The following is a 22948-nucleotide window of genomic DNA, read 5'->3' on the forward strand; positions in this document are numbered from 1 at the left end:
TGTCCTTCTTGCCAAGCAATTGATGGTCACAGGCCATAAGACTGGCCTTCCGCGTGGTCTGCTTTCTCTGCAGCCACAGAATGAGATGAGATATATCAGTTGTTGCTGCACTTTCCAGGCAAGGTGCCAGTATTTTTGCCATATGCTGCCAGCAGGGCGCCTTAACAAAGACATGGCTTGGTGACTGATCTTCTTTTTTAAAAAGCAAAGAAACTGTATAGATGTCATGATGAAGTGACACTCTAGCATAACTGAATGGCCTTTCTTTTGCAATAAACTGGATCTTAAATCAGCTCAAATTCTCAAAAACATAATTTTCAATAAAAACCTGCATAATTTTGCAAAACCAGATTAAAATAAACTTAGTTTCTATAACATCTGTGATGCTAAAAGATGTCTTGTGTATTTTTGGTACATACTGTGCTTATCAGTGAAATAATGAATTTTAGACAAAGAAGCAAATGGATTTCTAAATGTCACAATTACACTTAACAGAGAACATTAAAAGCAGTTATTTCCTTTCTTTATTGCTTACTGGTTTTATTATTTCATTATAATTTTTCATACAAATCCAAACCAGGCTAGCTCAGCTTCTTTTGTTTATAGATAATAACTAAATAGAATTTAAAAGGAAGATATAGAAACCCCCTCAGCAGAATTTATAACAATTCACAAAGATTTTTGTCAGTACAGCTGAAGCATCTTTTGTCCTCAGTGAGACCAAAACAAGATTGTATTGAGAAAGCTTTATGTGAGAAGGGTCATTGACACTCGCAATCGCAGTAATTATTCTTCAGAAATTAATTAATTATTTTTTTTCTAAACCCAAGCCCTTAGAATACTTTCCGTTAGTAACAGCAGGTCCGTGGTTTTTATGTTTGTTGTAGCAGATGTTCTTTACATCCCAGATTTTTTCAGAACAACAACACAATGAAAGACTGAGTCTGGTGGATGAAAGGCTGGGTCTGGAAAAAGTGGATCAGGCAGCGTTATTAAAAGTCTGAGCCAGAGTCCACTGAAGTCAGTGGAAATCACTAGCTTATGTTCACATTTGTCACATCTTGTTAAGAGGGAGTGAATCTTAGCTATTAAAACAGAATGGAATGACATCCTGCACTGGTTTTTCACAGTTTTTTTCCTCACAGTGAGGAAGACAAAGGTTGTATTGATGGAAAAATCTGTTATCACACATATCGATGGTTGGGTCTGTGACCTCAAGAGGCTTGGAGGCTTATGCAGAGACTAACAGGTGACAAAATCCCCTAGGGAATAGTAAGAAATGCTAGATGGGTAACTAGTAGTGCACAAGTACGAGTAGCAAGGGGAGTACAATTAGACAAACGAGAAGGAAGTTGGAGACTTGATATGGTTTGTGTCACAATATTCTGTAAAGTGATTCCTGCCCCTCGTGGTGCTACAGGAAGAGGGAGAAAGGCAGCCTTTTACTGTCTTGACTGGGTGGTATAAAGAGGAAGAAAAGCAGGTTCATTATGAATTGAGGACAGTTTCAGAATAAAGGGAGTACTTTGAAATTCACCTGAATAAGGTGTCAGTGAGCTGTGAAAGGGAATTTCTTCATAAGGAAAAGTGACCAGGAGCTAAGGATGACAGCAAGGCATGGATGATGCAGTTCTACAGCACCAAGAGAAGAGCAGAGCATGTGATGGCAGCCACGGTCAGCCAGCGGCCTGACGATTGCCAGCCAAGCACTTAGTGGTGAGGTGGGCCTATAGCCAAGTGGGTTAGGATCAATGAGGAGCATGATCAGGTACAATCAGTCCAGCATTGTTCAGGCAGGGACCACAGATAAGGCCTGAGCTTAAATCCAGCCCCAGAGCCAAGGGGCAAGCCCTCCAGAAAGGCTTCTCCTGGCTCTTTGTCATGCAGCTCTTTCTTCATGGTTGCAGGCCTGTGACACATCACTGCTTGAGCACTGGTGGCTGAACTCTCCCCAGGAGGCTGAAGAGCCTGTCCATGCAGCACTAACAACATGTGGAACAGTGCATGATTTTTTGTTAGACACTTTAAGTCTAGAAAGTTATAATTGACTGTTTAAAATGGACCCTATGAAAAAGCCCACAAATGCACAAGAACACATAGTTCTGAAACAATTCTGCTTCTGAAAAGGAAGTTCTGTGTTTTTCAGTATACATGTAGGATACATCAAAGGATATAAAGATTCAGACATGGGAAAAAAAAATGAGTATTACATGACTTCCCACGATGGGAACAACAGACACATACTTGCAGATAAATGCCTGAAATTTAAGAAATAAGATAGAGGAACAGGAATGTCCTCCCTTACATAAAGTATTAACATACAAGATTTTTTAAACTTGATGGGAAGAAGACAATCAGTGGCACACTATAATATTAAGACAAGAAAATATACATGAAATAGAATAAATGTACCTAGGGCAAAGTCACAGTGTACATTCAAGAGATCAAAATCAAGTCAAATGGACAAATTAACCACTTCAGTGAATAACTTAGAACTTACATGGACTTAAATTCCAGGCCTGTATTGGACAAATGTATTGGGTCTCTGTTAGTGACCATCACAAAGGATAGCAACACTTACTGCAAAATTCTGAGAAAAATTAAGCAAGTAGCAGTTGTAGTGGGGGACTTCAATTACCTCCAGTCAGTCTCAGTATGAGTGACCATCATACTGAGATGCACGCTGAGATGAGAGTGTTAGACATTATGAATGACTCTTTCATGGAATGAGTGGCTACTGAGCCCACATCCAAAAAAATATAAACCTTGACTTTGCACTGAGTAACTAGCAGGATCTAATCAAAATCTCGCAGCTGAATTGCTGCTCTCTAGCAGTACCATGCACTTGCTTAGCACTGCTACAAAGGCAGCAGAACTCAAAAATCCACACTGGTTGTGTGGATTCAAAAAGGACATTCATAACAACATATCTGAGAGGGATAGTCTGAGGAAGTAAATTCTCATAGGCATGTAAGTTGCTGGAGATCAAAATACTGGAATCATGGCATTAGTGCTTAACACACATGGAAGTGACAGAGAAAGTACAGAAGGAAGCTGAAATCACTCTCCAGCAAAGTAAAAGAGACTGTCATAAAGAAGAATGAATCCTTCAAGTGACTGGAATTGTATTTAAAGCAAGAAAATACAGATTATCAGAAGTTCTAGTAGATTACACGTAAAAATATGATTAATTAGGTGGAATGGGAAAACAATTTGAGGATCCGCTAGATAAAATAATCCAAGCTAGCATTGGGAAATATGATTATGCTTCAAACACAGCTAGAAATATACCTGTGTCCATTGGTCAGCTGGTGATTGGTATGAATCACAGAATCACAGAATCACAGAATTTCCTAGGTTGGAAGAGACCTCAAGGTCATCGAGTCCAACCTCCAACCTAACGCTAACAGCCCTCCACTAAACCATATCCCTAAGCTCTGCATCTAAACGTCTTTTGAAGACTTCCAGGGATGGTGACTCCACCACTTCCCTGGGCAGCCTGTTCCAGTGCCTCACAACCCTTTATGAAGTGTGCTTTGACAGGGAAATGAATTCTTCCTATCAGTGCTCCCTGTGGAAAATAAATTAAGAGACTTCCATGCTAGAGTGCTGTTCTCGGGTGGGAGAGGGCTCAGCAAACAATCTGTCTGAAGTTGAATTTATTGTGGAAGCAGCCACCGATAAAACATTAAGAAAAAAAGATAAAATACTATGAAAAGGCACTAAGAAACCACCACTATTGCAAGAATTCTAAAATAACTCAGGCATTAAACAGTTGAAATGCTCTCATATGAGACTGGGCAGTAAGTAAAACAGTAGATGAAATTCAATCTAGATAAATGCAAAAAAGTGAAATGCAGTGTAGATAAATGTAAAGAAGTTGATGCTCCTGGAAATATTGAGTCTGTCCCAAACAGATTGGAAATATAAGTATATGACAAAATAAATATATAGTAATAAAAAAAAAAAAAAAAAAAAAAAAAAAAAAAAAACAGAAAGGGACACCTAATACAGGAAAGTACAGGTAAACTGTGAGACAATATGAGAGACAGTATCCATTGAACCTTACAACATACAAGGGAAGCATAGTGGTAGAAAGGTATTTTGAGAAGCAAAATGAACTGAGTTTGCAGATATTTATGTGGAACACATTTTAAGTATGAAGGATGCCTGGAAAAAAAAGGTTGTCTGAAAATTTGACAGAGAGCAGGAAGCCAATACGTTGTGCAAAACAAATTCGTATGGCAAATGTCATCTGCCATAGATAAATGGCAGACAAAAGAAAGAGTAATCTGTGAAGTGTAATGAAATCAAACCTAAGTAATTTATGACTGATGCAGCAGAGGAGGGAAAATCACTGGAGGGATAAAAATGAAAAAGGAACAATGGTAGTAGCTGAGAAAAATCATTACAATAGATATGGTAACATCAGAATTGAATTTCTGAAAACCAGAGAAAGGAATATTGATGTAAATGAGAAGGGAGATGAGCCTAGACACAAATTTTAGCTAAACAAAGAGATAGGAAAGCTGCATGTTAGATAGTTTTCCACTGAATCTTTAGGATAGAACTTTAGTGGCAGGATTTGCAGCAATGTCTGAGCTGAGAATAATGTCCTCTGTGTGCACGAGTGACAGTGGTTGGTGCCACAGTGACTGCAAAGGAAGGTAAGCGACCCTGGGGAAAGGGGGAAGGTCTCTGCTTTTGTTCTGTCAAACTCGAGCTAACAAAGATGTACAAAATGACATTTTTTTTCTTATGTTACAATAGCTGTTTGATGACGGATTTGCAGGACTAGAACTTCACACAGAGGCATGTCGATGTCTGCGTTTCTGCACTGGGAGCAGAAGGTATGGAAGGCAGGAGCCAGCTGTTTGTGAGTGTCTATCTGAGCACAGGCACCTTACTGTGACCTGACTGCAATAGAAAAAGATTAGATCCATCTTTCCTAATCCTTGGATTTAACACCTGCATCCCATATCAGCAAGTAACAAAGGGAATAGTGTGCATCTCTACCTAAACCTGAAAAAATGACACATTACTCAGCATGATGATTTCCACAGAAATAATGGTATAGGTAGCCCTAATTCTAATATTTCTTAACCTTTTCAATCTTAAGGTATTTTTAATTCAGAAAGCTTTTCTAGTGAAGATAGAGTATATTGAATATATAGAATATATATATATATTACTGTTTTTCACTTTTCCTGGAGTCTTTAACAGTTCTACATAATCAACAAAATCCATAATTAATGGATTTTAGGAGGCTGAGCCTGGCCTAAGGAGTGCATGAAATATCAGTGTACATAAAGGGAATATTCCTTGGCAACATTTGCAGTAAACCTTGTAACAATCTGCAGTTTATTATCTCATAGTCTTATTGTTTAAAAACCATTGATGTTGGATTTCCTGTCTTAGTGATTTTAAAAAGCAAAGATACCCAATTCAGTCTTTTTCCCTTTATATTTTACCATAAAATGCTAGACAAAAGAGCAGAGATCACTGAGAGAGGTGCTTGCTGTAATGGTGCAGTTAAAGAGTGAAAGCTGGAACAATTCGCTTTGGGAAGATACTTGAAAAGGTCATTCTCCCTACTACAGATGGTGATGTTTTGATGGATAAAAAAAGAGTTTGCTTTTTGGATTCAGACAGGTAGGTCATGGCTTTAACTGTCTGCTCACTGACAGGAAAAAAAAAATTAGATACAGGATTTCATATTATTATTTCACCATTCACAGTTGATGGATGAGTTAAAAACATACTTTTCTTGAGTTTATTCCCTAGGTGAGGAAATGTTGTATTATTGTATTTCTTTCTTTGAAAACTCAACACTTTCATTAAACTAAGGATGATATTTTTAAGGAATTTATGTGAGTTTGACTGTGTTCTCTGCTGACTTGCTATTGTATAACTCCCTCTAAAAATTGTCTTTACAGAACCACAACAAAGATTATTTTTCCTTAGGACAAAAGTACAGTTAGAAGATATTTTCGCTCCTCCAGCAGCTGAAGAGTGGCACTGAAATAGAGATTCAGAAACCTACACTTGCAACAGGCTGTGCACTGAAGTACAGAGCTGGAGAGAACTATTGGAACATGGAGATAATTGAAAGACCTGATGTGTTTGATAGACCTGATATACCGAAGTATTTCTACACATTTTTATATATTATGGTAACGATGAAGCTGCCATGACATTTTCATAGTAGATGTATTACTTCAGCTTGTCATAATTTTACTCTAAAATTACCTGTTAAGATATTTTGTGTGTGTGTGTATGAGCACAAGGTGCTAAACTGACAACACTTACCATCTACTTAATGGGTATAGCAATGGAAGTATAGTGCCCGGCTCCCAGCAGTGTGCCATTAACACCTCATTTCTTGAACCAGGAAGGCAGCTGCACATTTCAATATCCTTGATTATCTGCTGAGATTGACAAAGATTCCTGAGGCTGAGATTCCTGCCTTGCAGGAATACAAGGATCAGACATTCTCTCTGAAGGCTTCTTTCATTTGGAGCATGAGCTCTTCCTTCTTTCTCTGTTATTTGAAATATTCTGAATCTACTAAAGGAGGTTAAAACCTACTAAGGAGGACTCATCTTTTAATAGATGATTTAATAGCCAGAAATTTCCAAAGAATGGTATCACAAATAAACTTTTTTCTATTTTTTTTTCCTGTGCTATATGTTTTATTTACTTCTAATTATCGAATTAGGAGAATATGTTGCTAATTCCTATTTAAGTAGTCTTAGGAGTTTAGGGAAACAGTAAATTAATTTTAAATACTTTACAGTTCTTGTACTTCTATTATTATTATTTTTTTTTTTTCTGTCGAGGAATGAGGTTGAATTATTAAAACTGACTACAGAAGACAACAAAGAACATGTGCATGTTCAAAATTCAATTTCCAGAAATAAAAATAAGTGTGAATATTCCTATGGAGGAAAAAAAAAGAGAGAAGGAAGAACAGAAAGAAAGATTTGGGATAGGAAAGAGTAAATGGGGAAGGTTGTTGAGGAAAGGCAGAAGGGAGGGCTCAAGTCATAGGTTAGAAGGAGGGATGAGGAAGGAAGGAGGAAGGCAAGGTCTGACACAGTGAGAGGCTGATGAAGAGCAGGGGCAAGCAGCCATCAACTTCTTCATCACCTAGACTTGTGTAGGTAGCAACTGGAATAAACCCAGTGTTAGCGTAGCTTCGCGCCCAGTGCACCTTGTCAGTAAGCACACAGAGTTGGAATCCACATGAAGGTCTATTAATTAATTAATTAATTCTGCAGAATAGGGTGCTTGGCACTCTTTTGCAAAGCAAGCACACCTCTGACTTGCAGCACCATTATTTATACCCAGTTAACTTGTGAAACTCTCCCTCTGGCTCCTTCTGATAGGTTGTTCTAGTTCATATCCTCTCTTGCCCAGCTTATCTCCTGTTGAGCATGGGGCCAGAAGCAGGGGGGTGACCAAATCCCTCATTTCCCTACAGTTCCCTTTTCATGGGTGTGATTTTTAATATGCTAATGACCTTTAATGAACAAAAGGGTACTATGGGTCAGCCTGGAATCTTTCTTCAGCTGTTCTCCTCCTTGCTTTCTTGCTTTCATCCCTTATCTCCTTTGCTTTTGCTAGCTCAAGGCTGCCTGCCTCCTTGGTTTCTTCAGCTCTGGACTATGGTTTCCTCCCTTTGAGACTATGAAACTCATTTTAAGGCTTCATAGTTCTCACCACATCACTCTTGTCCATTTCTGCCAATTTTAAGAAGCACTCTTATATTATCCATATCTTGTCTTGCTAACATCACCTGCTTAGGTCAGTTAAACGAGGCACTACACAGACATCCAGGCATGCATTGCAAGGCACAGCTACATATGACTACAATAACTACATTTAATATGACAAACAGTTGTTTTAACCACCCTAAGTTTGGCAACCATGACACAAACCAGGAGAAATCTAGTCCACTGTTAAAGGCTGCATCCTGAGACACTTGTTGAAACAAATGGGATGCTTGCCAGATTCGGTTAATATCTGTTTGAATTTGCTTCTTCTCATTTACATAGACACAGCAGCTGCGGTTTATCACAGCACAGATGCCTCCTTGAGCTGCCAGTAGTGTGTCTAAGGCAAGATGATTTTCCAAGGCTATTTGAGATACCTGTTTTATTTCTGCTTGTATTTGACTGAGAGCATCAGTGATTGCATTGCTTATAATTTCTAGTGTTGCAGAAATATTTGCTATTGCCCTCTCAATTTTTGTTATTCCCAATGAGGAGATTAAAGCCCTCTACAAAGCATGAAACCAGGTATATCTGTCTGAAAGGAGATTATAAATGTATTGTTTTTCCCAAGGCAACATAAAGCTACCCTCTGATCTTAGCCATCCCCTTATATCTGAATGTTTATGTAGTCTAACATCTGGAACTAAGGATTCCAGGACACAGGTCCCATACCATCCAGGGGGAAGTGCTTTATGTGCCAATGGCCACATAGCCCATATACTCTTCCTGGGGCTATCCACCAATGGAGGCCAATAGGCCTGCTTCTATTTAGATGGGTTAGATGAAGCCCTGAGCATCTAGTGGGTAGCATCCCTGCCCATGGCAGGGAGGTTGGAACTAGGTGATCTTTGAGATCACTTCCAACCAAGGCCATTCTATGATTCAATGATTTTATGATTCTATTTCCATATTTTTTATGACAGTGTAATTGATAGCTTCATCTGTAATAATAGTTCTACGTTGTTTGGTCAGATTCCAGGAACTTGCATACAATCCCTGGGTAGCACCCTTCCTATTTGTCCTATTAATTGAGACTATACATGACAGACTTTCCCATTCAATAGGATACACAGGGACAGAGGGAAACTGATAGAGAGGAGATATTAGCATTGCTGCAGTTTGCTAACTGCTACATGTCTGTCTAGTTCACTGTGAGTGGTATAGCACAGAAGGGAGTTCCCTCATTTGCTAAGACAGGTAAGTGGGTAGACAAACAACAAGATGATATATTTGCAGAACAGGTTAAATTCAAAGATAACTGAATTCCGTGTCCAAGGATTGGAACTGTAGCTCAGTCCTGTTGAGGAAAATATAACTATAATAAAGATAATTTTGTCTTATTAAATGGCAGGTTCAAGTCCTCAGTTGGTTTAGCTTGCCACGATTTTTTTTGTGCTCCTTCTTCTGGTGGTGTGTCTCCCTTTTCTTCTGGTGGTTCTGCTTTTATGTGGATGTAATGAATCCATGATTTGACCCCTTCCACTTTGATTGCAGTGTGGGTGTGGAGCAAAACAGTGTAAGGTCCTTTCCACTTTTCCTTTAGAGGCTCGTCTTTCCATGTTCTGATCAGCACCTCATGTCCATACACCAGAACATCCAATGGAACCGGTAGTCATTCCTGTACAAATCTGTGAGGAGAGTACAACATGGCAGACAAAGACAGCAAACATTCTTACCCAAGCTTCCCCCTTACATGCATTTGACTCCCTTATGTTACCAATTAATTTACAGGGTATGATTTGCCATATAACGTCTCAAATGGACTTTTTCCCTGTCTCTGGGGGCTATCCTGACTCTCAACAAAGCTATTGGTATTGCCTCTGGCCATTTCAGTTGAGCTTTCTGGCAAATTTCAGTTAACTGCCTTTTCAGCATTTGATTCATTCTTTCTACTTGTCTGCTTGACTGTGGTCTCCAAGCAGTATATAAATCCCACCTAATATGTAATGCTCTCAATATTCCTTGAGCCACTTTTGATGTAGCGTGATGTTCATTGTCTGAGGAGAGTTCAAAACAAGGGTATTCCAAAACAAGGGATTACTTCTTATTAATTACTTATTAATATAGTCTGACTGTCTGGCTCCAGTGGTATATAAAAGAAGGCATCTTTAAGATCCAATACTGTAAAGAGTCTCTTTTGGATAGTGTTGTTAGGAGGGTATAAGGGTTTGTCATCGCTGGCTGGATGTCTTCAGTTGTTTTGTTTATGGCTCACAAATCTTGCAGAAACCTATGCTCACTGCTATTTGGTTTCTTTAGTGGTAGTATTAGGGTGTTGAAACTAGATTGGCATTCATGGATTAGCCTGTAAAATAGGAAACTGTCTGTTAGCAGCTCCAGCCTCTTACTTGCTGTAAGGCTAACTGGATATTGTGATACTCGTATGGGTACAGTTCCTGCTTTTAACCTAGTCTGAACTGGGAGTGCATTTTTTGCTCTCCCAGGCTGCTTCCTGCCCATACGAAAGAAGATACTGTGTTTAACACCTCTTGAGGGACTTGCTGGCTTTCCTCTGTCTTTGTTTTTGTCAATAAAAAAAAAATTTGGGCCTTCCATTTGTTTTCAGGAGTGATTTTAACCTTTATTCTGATTGTAGAGAAGGTTACCTGCATATGTATTTTGCACAGTAAATCTCTTCCCAACAAAGGGAAGGGACATGCAAGCATATATAAAAATTGGTGCGTTGAAACCTTCCCTTCAATCTCACAGTCCATGGGTTGTAAAAAGGGTCTCAAAGTCTGCTTCCCAGTCACCCTGATGATCAGGATTTTTACTTTACTTAAAGGTCCTTTGCAGTTTATTACTACCACACGAGTTGCTCTGGTATCCAGAAGGAAATTAATTATTTCTCCCCCCAGCTTCGGTGGAACCAGGAGATTTGCTGGGGAAACTGGAGATTCATCCCCTGGTTCTCATCAGTTCGAGTCCTCCAGCATAACCAAAGCACACTCTCTTTCCTCACTGTCTGCTTGCATTTTCCCTCGCAGTGGACATTCCCTCTTCCAGTGCCCCTCCTTCCTGCGGAGCGCACACTGATTGGGGCTCAAGTGAGAGGTCTTCTGTGCTTCTGTTGCCTGCTCTTGCCCTCGCCTTCCTGCAAATTCTCCTCTTTCACCTCTACTTCTACCTCTTTCTCTCCCATAACCTCCCTGTCTGCCTACTATAGCTGCTGCAAAAAGCAATACCTCTAATTCCATCTTTTTCCTCTCTCTCTTTGCTTTTCAGTTCTTGTAAACCTTATAGGCTATTTCAGTCATCTGTGAGACTGACATTCCTGCACGCCCCTCTACCTTCTGCAGCTTCTTCCTAATGTCTGGGGTCGACTGCTGTATAAACAGGACAAGAAGCATTTTCCTATTTTATTTTTTTTTTGTCCTCCAGGTCTAGATCCATCCACCTTCTGGCTGCTTGACAGAGGTGTTCAAAAAAAAGCATACAGGCTTGCATCCAGGCCCTGACGGACCTCATATAATTTAGAGAGTTTTTTTGGTTTTGGTATCCCATGTTGAATCCCATACAGGATTAATTGTCGATATTGTTCTATCAATTGCTGACCCCTGCTGGTATTTGGGTCCCACTAAGAATCTTTCTTAATCAGTACTAATTCTTCTGCCTCTCCTCGTGGGTGCCTCTGCCTCATCTCTTCCTGAGCTTTTTCTAAAACCATTGTCTTTTCCTCTGCAGTAAAAAAGATGCTTAATAAAGCTTGCATATCCCCCCCAGTTGGGGTTGTGAGTAATCATAATAGTCTCTAACAACTGGTTCACTGCTGCTGGATTATCCCTATAAAATCCAGTGCATTGTTTCCAATTTAACAAATCTGATGTAAATGGAACTTGAACAAAACCAGGTTTTCCCTGTGGTCCCACCGCCTTAATTAGTGGAGCCTGGATAACAGGCCTCGTCTTCTGTTGTGTGTGATGTGCTATGGGGCTAAAATTGGAATCACTCTGTGCCTCGGGAGAGGCTTCTGATGTCCGCACAGAGGTAGTGGAAGCCTGAGCCTCAGGAGAGGCCTGTGATGTCCCCACAGGAGCCTCAGAAATCCATGCCTCAGGAGAAGCCTCTGATGTCCCTTCAGAAGCTTTGGAAGCAGGAGAAACATTTGAATTCTCCCCTGGATTATATGGTGGTGGTGCCAAAGGTACCAATAACTGAACCTCTTCTTGTTCTAGATCTGCATAAATTTTAGGGGGTTTATTTTTCCCTTTCCCTCATTTCTTTTCAGGGCATAGCATAATATCTTCCCACAATATGCACTCAGCGTGACTTTTCAGATCCTGATAGAATGACATTAAAGCTTTAACATACATCAACTTGTGACATTTTTTTTTTTCCTGCTGGCAAAATAACATCTATTGCAACATGGTATTATAATTCAAAGATCTATTTTTTAGCCATTTTTCCCAATTGTTCAGTTTATATTGAGGCCACACCTGATTACAATATTTCCTCATTTTACCCTTTGTCATAAAGTCACCACCAAATTTAGACCGATTTATAAGGATGCATCCAAGGGGGGAGGAAGGGAAAAATTTTGGACTGACCGCTTCCCGTTTTCCTTTTGGCAGCTGCTCACACTCACCTTTGACTTTAACTGATCACTCAGGTCAATCATCTTTTGCATGTAAAAGAATCTTGTCAATTCTACTTTTGCATGTAAAAGAATCTAAAATTTCTCCACCTGCAGTCCTTCTGAGTTGTCCCACCAGCTACCATGTACATGACAGGATCAGGGGCTTGTCACCTTGGCAAGCAGGAGATTGTGCAGAACTTGCTGCTGCGTGTTTGAGCATGGAGCTGCAGTGTGAATGAAGGGAGCTGAGCCCCCCATGTGTCATGTTAAGAGTGGAATTTTGTCTGAAGTAGGATGGGGATGCCAGTTAAAGGAAAAACAAACAAACAAACAAACAACACTCTGGGCATGCAAATCTAAGACACAGGTCCTAAGGGAACAGGGAAGCAGGAAACACTAGACTGCATGGGTAGATAGTTAATTTAGGTAGGGCTGGCAGAACATGAACAGGAAAGGTGTTCATGGTGCACTCAGGCTATGTAGCCAAAGTACCAGTGGAGGAAACAGGTGTGAACACATCAAGTAATGATGTGGTAATGTGTTTAAAAAAAGTAGGAAACTCAGTTACAGAAAGGACACAGAGAAAACATTTTCCTTTGGATTTTTTTTTCCTTCCACTGTACTCAAAATCAAAAAAAAATATACATATTTAAAGTATTTCAAATTTCTGAAAGCAGAAAAAGACATCATAGACTAACCAGTCATCAGTATGGTGTACGTAAGTAAAAAAAGACTAATACACCTGTGGAGTGGTAATTCGTGTCGACAAAATGGTTGATATTAATAAAGAAAGGGGAGATGGGGTTAATAAAGATGGGGAGATGGAGTGTGGCCATGGGGTTCGGAAAGCCCCGTGGTTAATGATAACATTAGACTCTTAACGATGAGGCCATCAGGAATGTAAAAGAGTTTAGAGGGAACAAAAAAGGGTGATTTAGGAGACTCCATGCAGTCTCGGGTTGCTTGTTCTCCAGCCCTTACGGCATGGAAGTTTCTGGGTGTTTGCTGCTGTTATATGTAAAGTTGTTTGACCAATGAAAAGTTGTTTTGAAAAGAATTGCTGTGGGGAGAAGGGTATAAAAGTGGAGCCTGTCCTCAAGATAAAAAAAAAAGCAACATGATATAATGAAGTTATGTCATCAATAAAGAAGCAAAAAGAAGGAATGAAAAGGAACGGGCTAGCAGAACGGAGACCATGACGGGAACAGGCACATTGATTGCCTCTTGAAGATAGGTTCGTCAAACTCAGCAAACCGCTCAGAGAAGGTCGTGCAGAAAGTTGTTGGAAATGGGCACACCGGAGCTGGAGAGAAGCTCAAACTGAGAGAAGCGGACCCGCGCACACAACTGCCCCTCGCTGGTAAGCAGCTGCGCATTATAGGGAATCATACGTCCTTGGAAACAAAAGACTGTCCTGGTAACCTTACAGCTTATTCTCCTTATTAACAATCAGTTTATGAGCCTGAAATATGGGACCAAATTGAGGACAAGGTGTGGGACTCTGCAACTAAAAACGACAAGGTTGCAGTGGGATTGCTCGGCATCTGGCGAGAAGTCTCTGAGGCCTTAAAGAGCCATGTGGGACCACCGTCAGAAACGTGTGGTTTGTCAGATAGCAAGGGAGCTGCGGTCTTGTTTACTGATCCGATTGCTACGCCATCGGCCCCTCCACTGCTACTACTGTCGAAGGCCTTTGCTGTTTCGCTCCCTAGTGACCTGGATGTGCCTTTTGACCCAGGCCTATTGGCCTTGAAAAGGAGATGGATATGCTTTTCTTCAATCCGGGAAGAACGGGATACATAAAGCTCGAAGGCCGAGTTGCTTGACAACTTAAAGCACGACATATTGCTCAAAAGGAATGGAAAATGGAGACTTGTTTGTAATCAAGAAAAGGAATGGAAAATGGAGGCTGTTAAGTCATGGACCTTAAAGGATTGTTTGTTACCTTTTGTGATTGTACACATGTATAGGTGTACTCGAGTTTAGTAAGTCATGGAATTTACAGGATTGTTTGTTACCTTTTCTGATTGTATAGGCATACTCGGGTTTAGTATGTAAAAGCAATGTTCTGTATATTTAGAATGTTTGATGTTCATGTACACACATGAACATCATGTTGTTCATGTGTGTACATGAACATAGTACGCAGACACCCTGCACACCCAGCGCTGTTCACTTGCCTTTTATACCTTTTATAAATATTTTTTATAAATATTACTAAATTCAGATTGAGATGAGACTTCATTTATAACAACACACTATGCATGTGCTTATTTGTACTTTGCAATAGCGAGAAGACTGTTGGCCTGGAGAAACATCCGTGGGGGATTCGGGCAGAGCCGTTGCGGATGCAGCACAGGCTCTCAGCTCGGGCTGTGCACTTTACAAACCCTACTTCAGTTGCCAGGAGTGCAAGAGTGAGGGTGCGAACACAACGCGTGCATCCATCCCAGAGGGAACCCAGCTCCGAGCACAGCTCTGTAACAAAAGCAGCCTTACACTGCCTCATCTCCACACGGGGGAACCGAGCAAGGTGTTTTGGGGGGAGTTATGTTTATTTTTTGAACTCGTTTTCCCACTCCACGAGGCTCTGAGGGTGAATGCCCATAACAACATGGCACCCGGCATCACGGCCTGACTGTGGGGTCTCCCCGTACCCCCACAGGCTGTGGCCGCCCGCCGGGCAGACTGCGGGCACCACCGCCCCTCTCGGCTTCACCTCGCTGCGCGCAACCGCGGCGAGGCCGCGCATGCGCCGTGCCGGCGGCAGGCAGAGAGGCGGGCGGGCGGGCGCGGGTGCGCATCCGGGTCGGCGCCGGGCCATTGTCTGCGGCCGGGCCGGGCTCGGCGGCTCCGTGCCCGAGGGGTCGAGGCAGCGGCGCCGCCTTCAGTAAGTGGGGCCCGGCGGCTCTGGCCGCCCCTTCCCGGGGGTGCCGGGCCGCGGGGCCGGAGACCTCCCCTTGGAGCCTGGTGCCGGCAGCCGAGCGGGCGGGGGGCTGGGGGTCGCCCTCGGCTGCCCGTGGTGCGGTGTGGGGTGCCGGGGGGCTGCCCCCGGCTCGTCCCGTGTGAGCCCGGTGCCGTGCGTTGTGCCAGCTAACAGCAACACTCTGCTTTTTTTTTCCCCGCAGTGGACCGCAGCTCGAAGAGGAGGCAGGTGAAGCCTTTGGCGGCTTCGCTGCTGGAGGCTTTAGATTATGATAGCTCTGATGACAGTGACTTTAAAGTTGGAGATGCTTCAGGTAAATATGTTTGTTTGTCTGCTCGCTTCAGAATTTTCTTGGCTTTTGGTGTGTGGTTGCTCATTTAACATACGGGAGATGGGATGGGGCTAGTGAACTATTGGGGCTTGGACTCGCTTGAACTGATTCAGGTGCATAACAGGAAATTTTCATGCTGCAGATATGAAACAACTGATTAAACGAGGGATCTGTACACTACTTCAGTTGCAAATAGTTTTTTTCTCAACAGAAAATAACATTAACAAACACGTTTTGGCAGAAGCATTTGAGCATCTTCTGTGTTGACTCTCTTAGCAAAGTGTATTGCTTTTCATTTCTTCAGCCTAATGATAACTTTAAACCGTTCACTTCTTTTAGTATTGGAGTAACTGCCCTAAAGCCATTTTGCGTTGATTTAGCCTGGGCAATAATTTCTTCTGGACTGAAGAACCCGCCTAATTTCTTAAGGTTAACTCCACTCAGCAAGTGAACATCTTAGGTAGAATGATGATCTGTTCAGGTGTCAAATAGACAAACTTTGGGTGTCTGCTCTACAGAAACATTTCATACCAGAAGGAAGTGCTTGCCTCTGAGTGCTTTTGTTATGCAGTCTTTTCTGTGTATGCAGATTCCTGTATCTGCAGTGAATTCCCACAGAAACTGAAAATATAAAAAAGATACCAAAATTAAATGAATAAAACTCAGGTATGTTGGGGGGGGGGGTAGTGGAATAAGGGGGAAGGAGCAGGACCATGCTTGTGAATAAGTTGTACACAGGATGCTTTTTGGCATGTGCTCAGGGAAATGAGCAAAGACATATAGTGTGTATATATATATATATATATATATATATATATAAGATGTAAGGGAGCATTATGACAGCTTGTCAAATACCTTCAGTTTTTCATTTCTGCACTGGAGACACAGATTTATGTTTTCATGTGAATTTGTCTTGCAAAGATATTCCCCATCTCCACGTAAAGACATTTTATCATCTGGCAAGGTCTTCCTTATTAATGAACATAAGAAAAGCGTAATGATCATTTCACCCGTATCAGTTTTACGGTGTAGACTAATGCTTCCCCACCTTCCCCCCCCAACTTAGGCATACTCTCCTTGGCTGGTTTGGCAGAAGCAGGCTGCAGTGGCTTAAGGGAAAGATGTTATCTTAACAATTCTATGTAAAGTTTTGGGGGTTAATTTACCTTTTAAATTTTGCTTTAAGTATTTTTATTTTTTTCTTATTAAGTAGTTACACTGTAATGAAAAGTTGCCATAAAAGGAAGTGGCCTTTATTTGCTAAAGAAAACATCCTTGTTTTGGAGTTGTAGCATAGGCTGGTTTAAAGGGGAAAGGAGAATTGGAAATGGAGTATGGGACATGAACACGTAATCCAGAACAATATGTTACGTGATTGAAGATAATCAATAATTATCTAAAAGTAATGAATAGAGCTTCCTGACTCAACTTTGTCTGGATGTGGAGGACACTTTTTTAGTTGATAACCTCTTTGACTTTTAGGATGCATATGTACATGTGGGAACAGTTGTCTAGCCTCGAGAGCGTTTCAACTTCAGTTGCGTTTTGAGGAAGTTGAATGGGAGTTCTCTTTATAGAGTAACAGTTCATGGAAACAACTATATAATGAGAAAAAAACAAGTTTTAATTAGAAAATGTTTTTTTTTGGTTACTCTTTTGTGGTTTTATGTCTCATACAGCTTTGTTTTGACACGTCAGGTCCTAGATATACTCGCAGGAAAAATTAATGTTCTGTTTAATAAAATATAAGATTAAGTGAAAAGATTTTTGAAACAGAAGAGTTTTATACTTTATTCAAAGATTTTCTTCATTGTGAAAGGAAGATGTTGTGAGGGTTTGGAGAAGGTATTAATATGAAGTTATTAAATGTATAAACTCTTAAAGTGGATGAAAAGTTGTTCTTTTGTGTCATACAATTTATTTGGATAGCTGCAGTATGTTTGAAATAGGATGCCTGTGCTGATTTTAAATGAGGTTCATATAAAAAACCTTAAATTTGGTTGTATTTAATCCATTCAGATTTGGATGGTAGAGGTACTGACATAAAGGGACTTTATTTATATGTATGCATATTTATGTATATATGTATTTGCATATATAAATATAAACACAAGTCCCTTTATATGAAAAATAAAATCAATCACTTAAAAATATGTATGTATGTTTAAAAAAATTTTGTGTGTACGTACGCAAGCACCCGTACTGGACATATTCTGGATTGTTGCTGATTTGCTCACTGGGGAATTTAGCCTTCAAAGAATAATGTGCAATTCTCCATTACAGTCAGGGTTTCTTCTTTCAGTGATGATAGAGATCTCTCCTTGTACAGCCTGTTGCAAATCAGAGTCTGTATATGTACAATATTTAGTATTTGTTTGAATTCAGAATTTCATTGCGCAATTTGTTTATTAAGGGAAATCAATAAAAAAACAAACAACTGTGACAGAAAGAAGAAAGTTTTTCTACATTGAAAATGACTATAAAGTCTACTCATGACTTGGAAAGATTTTGTAAGTATGGTAATTCCACAGCTCTGCAATGTATCTTTATTTGGTTCACAAATGCAGATATATGTAGCAATTTTTAAATTAAAAAAAAAAAGACACCTATAGGTTCAAAGACTATTTAAATACTGAATTTAAATAGTTCTGAAGTTGTTTACTCCCTGCTGATTATGTTGCATCCATATGTATGAGGTTTAGGATGTTAAGTGATATGTGGTAGTAGATGATAATGTGCAAGTCTAGGAGGGCTAAATCCTGAACATTTAAAGTTTTATGTGTGTTCATTGTTCTTTCATATTTCTGGGAATATGTGATGTAGTAAGGGTTTGAGAACACCGATTTTGATTGGTGTTTAGTACAGGAAGGAATAATCATTTCTGAATTTCTGTATTCAGAGTCCTGATACCTTCATAAAGTTTTCTTTCATTACAGAAAATATTTCTAATCACCCAACATCCATTTTCACCACAAACATTCTGAAGGGGATATGCCCTTTACTTACAGTGTAGTTAATTTATTTTCTTTTGGGTTTAGGTTACGCCAACAGGTGATTATTGACTTTTCTACTCTAAAGAAAAATTGTAACATCTGTTTAAGGAAACTGATTTTAGAACAGTTATATTATTGCAAATTTACTTAATGAAAATAGTTTTCAGGTCTGTTGGCTTTGCATTACTGAATTAAGTAATTCTTAAAACTTCTCTGTCACTGTTTCTACATAGTAAAGTAATAGTGCCATTATTTTAAGGTACTGTATATTTTCTTTACTTATAAACATCTTCAAAATTTTGTTTCTTAATAGGAGTGCTGTATGTAGTCTTAAAGTGAGATCAATGAAAAACAACGTCCAATTGGAGTCAGAGAATATCGCTGTGTGACTTGAAATGATGGTGCTCTAATGTACTCGACTGAAGTTTTTTAATAATATGATTCACAATAAAGACTAGTTATTTGAAGTTATGCTTTTGAATTAATTAGAACATCCTTTGTGATTTTTGTTGTTGTTGGTTTTGTTTGGTCTTGTTTTTAAATTTAGTGAGTGCAGCAGCGATGTCAGAAACCGGTGTATAGTTGCAGGGTAATTCCCAGTAGGATTCCAAAGCAGGGATTTCCCCCTTCTTTCATCACTGAAATCAGTCACTTCAAGCAGCTCATACACTAAAACTGAAATGATGCAGAGAAATTTATATATCTTGGTCCCTGGTCAAGAATGATGTGTAAATGTAAGGACCGAGCCTCTTCCTTAGTGTAACTAAGAAGAGTATAGTTAAATTCTGCCTCTAAGAGCTGAATTCTGTCACTATTTCTGCTACACATCTCCTACACTGAAATTTTAGAGGCGCGTGTAAATATCTTTTTTTTTTTTTTTAATGTTGATCATGGAACCTGACCTACACAAATGCCACATACTGTTATTGTAATTGAGGCCAGTAGGAGCTCTGTTTAAAGCATGTAACAATCTATGTAAATGAATACACTAGGTATTTTGAAAAAGCAGTGACTTGATCTGGAAATATATTGCAAATATCTTTCTGTAATTCGTTTCCTATTAGTACAATAAAAATTCCACTGCTGCTTTTCTGTAAAGGATATTCTGATGTAAAGGCACGTTTACAGAGCACCAAAAGGCAGTAGTGATAAACACTAGTGAAATATTGATAAAGAAACTAACAGTTTTGTTTTTGAGAATGAACTTGTGGGATGTTTCACTAGACAGTGAAGGTAAGAGGAAATACTGAAGAGCTAATCATTGTGCAATTACTTGATAATTTACTTAATAATTAAAGTCTTTTGAAGACTTGACATTGCAACCTTAGTGCGTGGTTCTGAATGGAATTGCCAATGTCTTTTTTGTCTCTGAGGAGGTGAAAAATATGGGCATTATGTTCTTTTGGGTTATCTTCATCCCAAGTGAGATCTGTTACTGTACACGTGTCTACCATTTGAAGGTGCTTTGGGGTGGCTGACTGGCATTTTGAACACGTGTTTTCTTTGGAAATGCTGAGATTTCTGTTCTTCCATATGTTTCCTGACAGCAGAGGAGTAATTTAAGAGCCATCCAGGGTTTTGTTTCAGTGCCAGGGCTGGATGGGTTTTATGATGGGATAACATTGTTTTTCTTTGTTTTCCCGTGCTGTGACATTTTGTGTCTTACTTTTACAGCATGTCCCTTAGAGAGCCATTGTTCACCTGTTCAGTGGTGTTCTGCTTGTTCAGTCTGTGCTGAGACAGGATGCCTACTTGGACTCATGGTCTTCTACTTAGCTACACTATTTCTACTTTTGTCTTGCATCTCCTCTTATTGTGCATGTATATGTCCATCTCTTGTGCATTTTTATGGTGCATGGAGAACATTCTGAGCTTTATTAACTCCAACCTGGTGGGATGGTCCACTAGCAATCCAGTGACCTCTGCTTATTGAGGATGGGGTGTTTCAAGTGTCTCTTGAGCGGAGACTTGTTACAGTAGCTCAGAGACTTAGTCTCCTACCTGTCACATCCCTCTTAAAAGATGCAAAGCTCATGAGCTCGTGGACGTTTCTGGGAAAAATACATGTCCAAGCTCACTACATAATAAGTTGTACTGGAATCCAGTTGTGTGGGTTACTTCAGGACTGCGAGTTTGCTGAGGGAAGGCATGGGACATGTAATACTTCATCCAAATGAGAGAAGCTTTATAACAGTAAAAACAGTTGAAGGCTCTGAAACTGGGAAATGTCAATTGAGTTCAGGAGGTAGGGTAACCCATTCCACCCATGTTACAGCATTGTAAATTGAGGCAATTCTTAGTGACTCAATGCACATTTGAGAACATAAAGTTTTGAAAACTTAGAATTTGAGTAGGTGTCTGCTGAAGTGTGATGTAATTGAGGAGTAGAAGTGAGGAAACTGCTTACTAAATAACTTTAATTTATGTCTTTCTGTCTTTTTTCTTCTATTAAACTGAATACTTTCTGAAAGAAGAGTAATCAGTTTCATTTCCTGGCCTGCCCAGTATTTGTGTTCAGTTCAATTTTTTTTTTTTTCTCAAGTCTTGTTTTAGAAGTGAAATTCTCTCCTTAGAACAGAAATACCTTAATCAGCTTTGATTTTATTCTGTATGATAACTATGTTCCTTCAAACAGTTCTGATTTTTTAATTGCCAGCATTACAATATTGAATTGCCAATAGCCTACCAAGGTTTAAATACTTCAGTAACCATATCATCTCACTCTGCAAAATAGTACAGAAAGCCAGTGTCATAAACCTAACTGACGTTAGGTTCTGTTATTTGAAGTTATGTTCAAAGAGAAGTGTTAAGCCATTTCCATTCTTGCTTTCCATGCAGCTGTGTGCTAATCAGTCTTAGCATAGTGGAGCTTGATGGCTTTAGTCTAATAGACAAATGTGATCAGAAATTTGCCACTTACATAACATTGCCTTTGGCAGTTTAAAAATTCGTATTTTTCATGTATCATTGAAGTTTCCTTGCCTTTTTTTTCTTTTAACATCTACTTATTAAAATCAGAGCTTTCTAGTTGGTTTGAACATTTCCTTAAGGTATTTAAAATTAATTGCAATTTCTAGTTCAAATATGTTGGAAATGCAGCTTCTCTTACCCGTGTGCAAAGGAGATTCTGTGAGTTTGGAGCTGTTCTTCTAAGAAAGAAAGTTTTATGGGCAGAGGCTGTTGTGGCCAGGCAGTTTATCCAGCACTTTTCCTGTCTGTCAGGATGCAAGCAACATGGGTGAGGGGGGTTTGTGTGATGTGTAACATGGGCTTCTAGCAGAGATAAACAGGGAATTTCACATAATCAAAAGATTCGCTGTCTGTCTTCTGATTGGGAGAAAGAGGGTAAGGGGCTGCTGAACAGGGTGATTGTAACTGAACTGCTTTCACCTCCCAAAGAATTAACCTCTTCTATAGCCAATATTTGTTGTTGTTACTGCCCTCCAAAAGAAGGTACTGTGAAGCATCCTGCCATACCTCCACATAGTGCCAGCTGCTTCTCTTCTGCTATCTGTATTTGGTTAGGCTTTGCCAGCATAAGAGGGAAGACCAAAATTGAGTCAGTGATTGATGTCTTGGAACTAGCTTATCCTTCAAACTTCACTTAAACGATCAATAAAATGGCTTTTTACAGAGCTGCTTGTTAAACTAAATACTGCATTGAAGAATCAGTCTTCTGTGAGTAGTCACGTGCTGTAATAATTTAGCCCCTGCTCTCCATATACATGAATTTTCTTAGAATGTTTTAAAAAAAATTATACGGTAGAGCGTTTAGTTGCTTTTTAAATGGCCCTACAAAAACTCTGATGGATTTTTTTTTTTTTAACTGCTGTAGTGATTTCAGTAATGTAGTAGCTTTCCTCAGTCTTGTGCTTAGTATGTATTTGAAAGCAGCGAAGTGGTGTTTAGTGTCACCTTTGTTTACCTTCATCATACTTTTCCTAACATTAATTCTGGAGCAAAAGGTTGTGTACAGGAGAATTCCTCACAGTTACCCCTTCTGGATATGACTGCCACCCGCTGCTGTGCTCAGCAGTAGCTACACAGCTACAGCTACAAGTTGTACAGAAGTAAGTGATGCCTCTTTCCCAACTGCTATCTCTCATTTTTGTTCTCAGTGGAACTCTATATTCTTCACTGTTTGACAGTGTATCTGGCCCCATCTTTTGCTGAGAATAGCTTGACTTCTGTCCCATAGGGAATGACATGATATGGTTGCCAATTTGAAAGAGCCATTCTTTAAGAATTTCTTTCAAGGAGAAAATTGTATACTACAGCTTCTTCCTAACTGAAAGTGCATCTGACAGAAGAACTGCTGCAAAAATAGCTGTTATCGCAGAACAGCGC

At 39.8% G+C, this 22948-nt stretch overlaps 1 protein-coding gene across 6 annotated transcripts in view; it reads left to right on the plus strand.

The window, feature by feature from the left end:
* The first annotated feature begins 15143 nt into the window (after window positions 1-15143).
* PHF14 (PHD finger protein 14) overlaps window positions 15144-22948 on the plus strand; it is a 163696-nt gene continuing 155891 nt past the window's right edge. For all 6 annotated transcript variants that reach the window (XM_084507580.1, XM_084507582.1, XM_084507581.1 and 3 more), the window contains exons 1-2: window positions 15144-15241; window positions 15480-15590. In XM_084507580.1, the coding sequence (XP_084363706.1) occupies window position 15241; window positions 15480-15590 (112 nt within the window). In that variant the 5' untranslated portion in view covers window positions 15144-15240. The remainder of the gene's footprint in view (window positions 15242-15479; window positions 15591-22948) is intronic.

The sequence above is a fragment of the Aythya ferina genome (assembly GCF_964211825.1).
Source record: "Aythya ferina genome assembly, chromosome: 2".
NCBI lineage: Eukaryota > Metazoa > Chordata > Aves > Anseriformes > Anatidae > Aythya > Aythya ferina.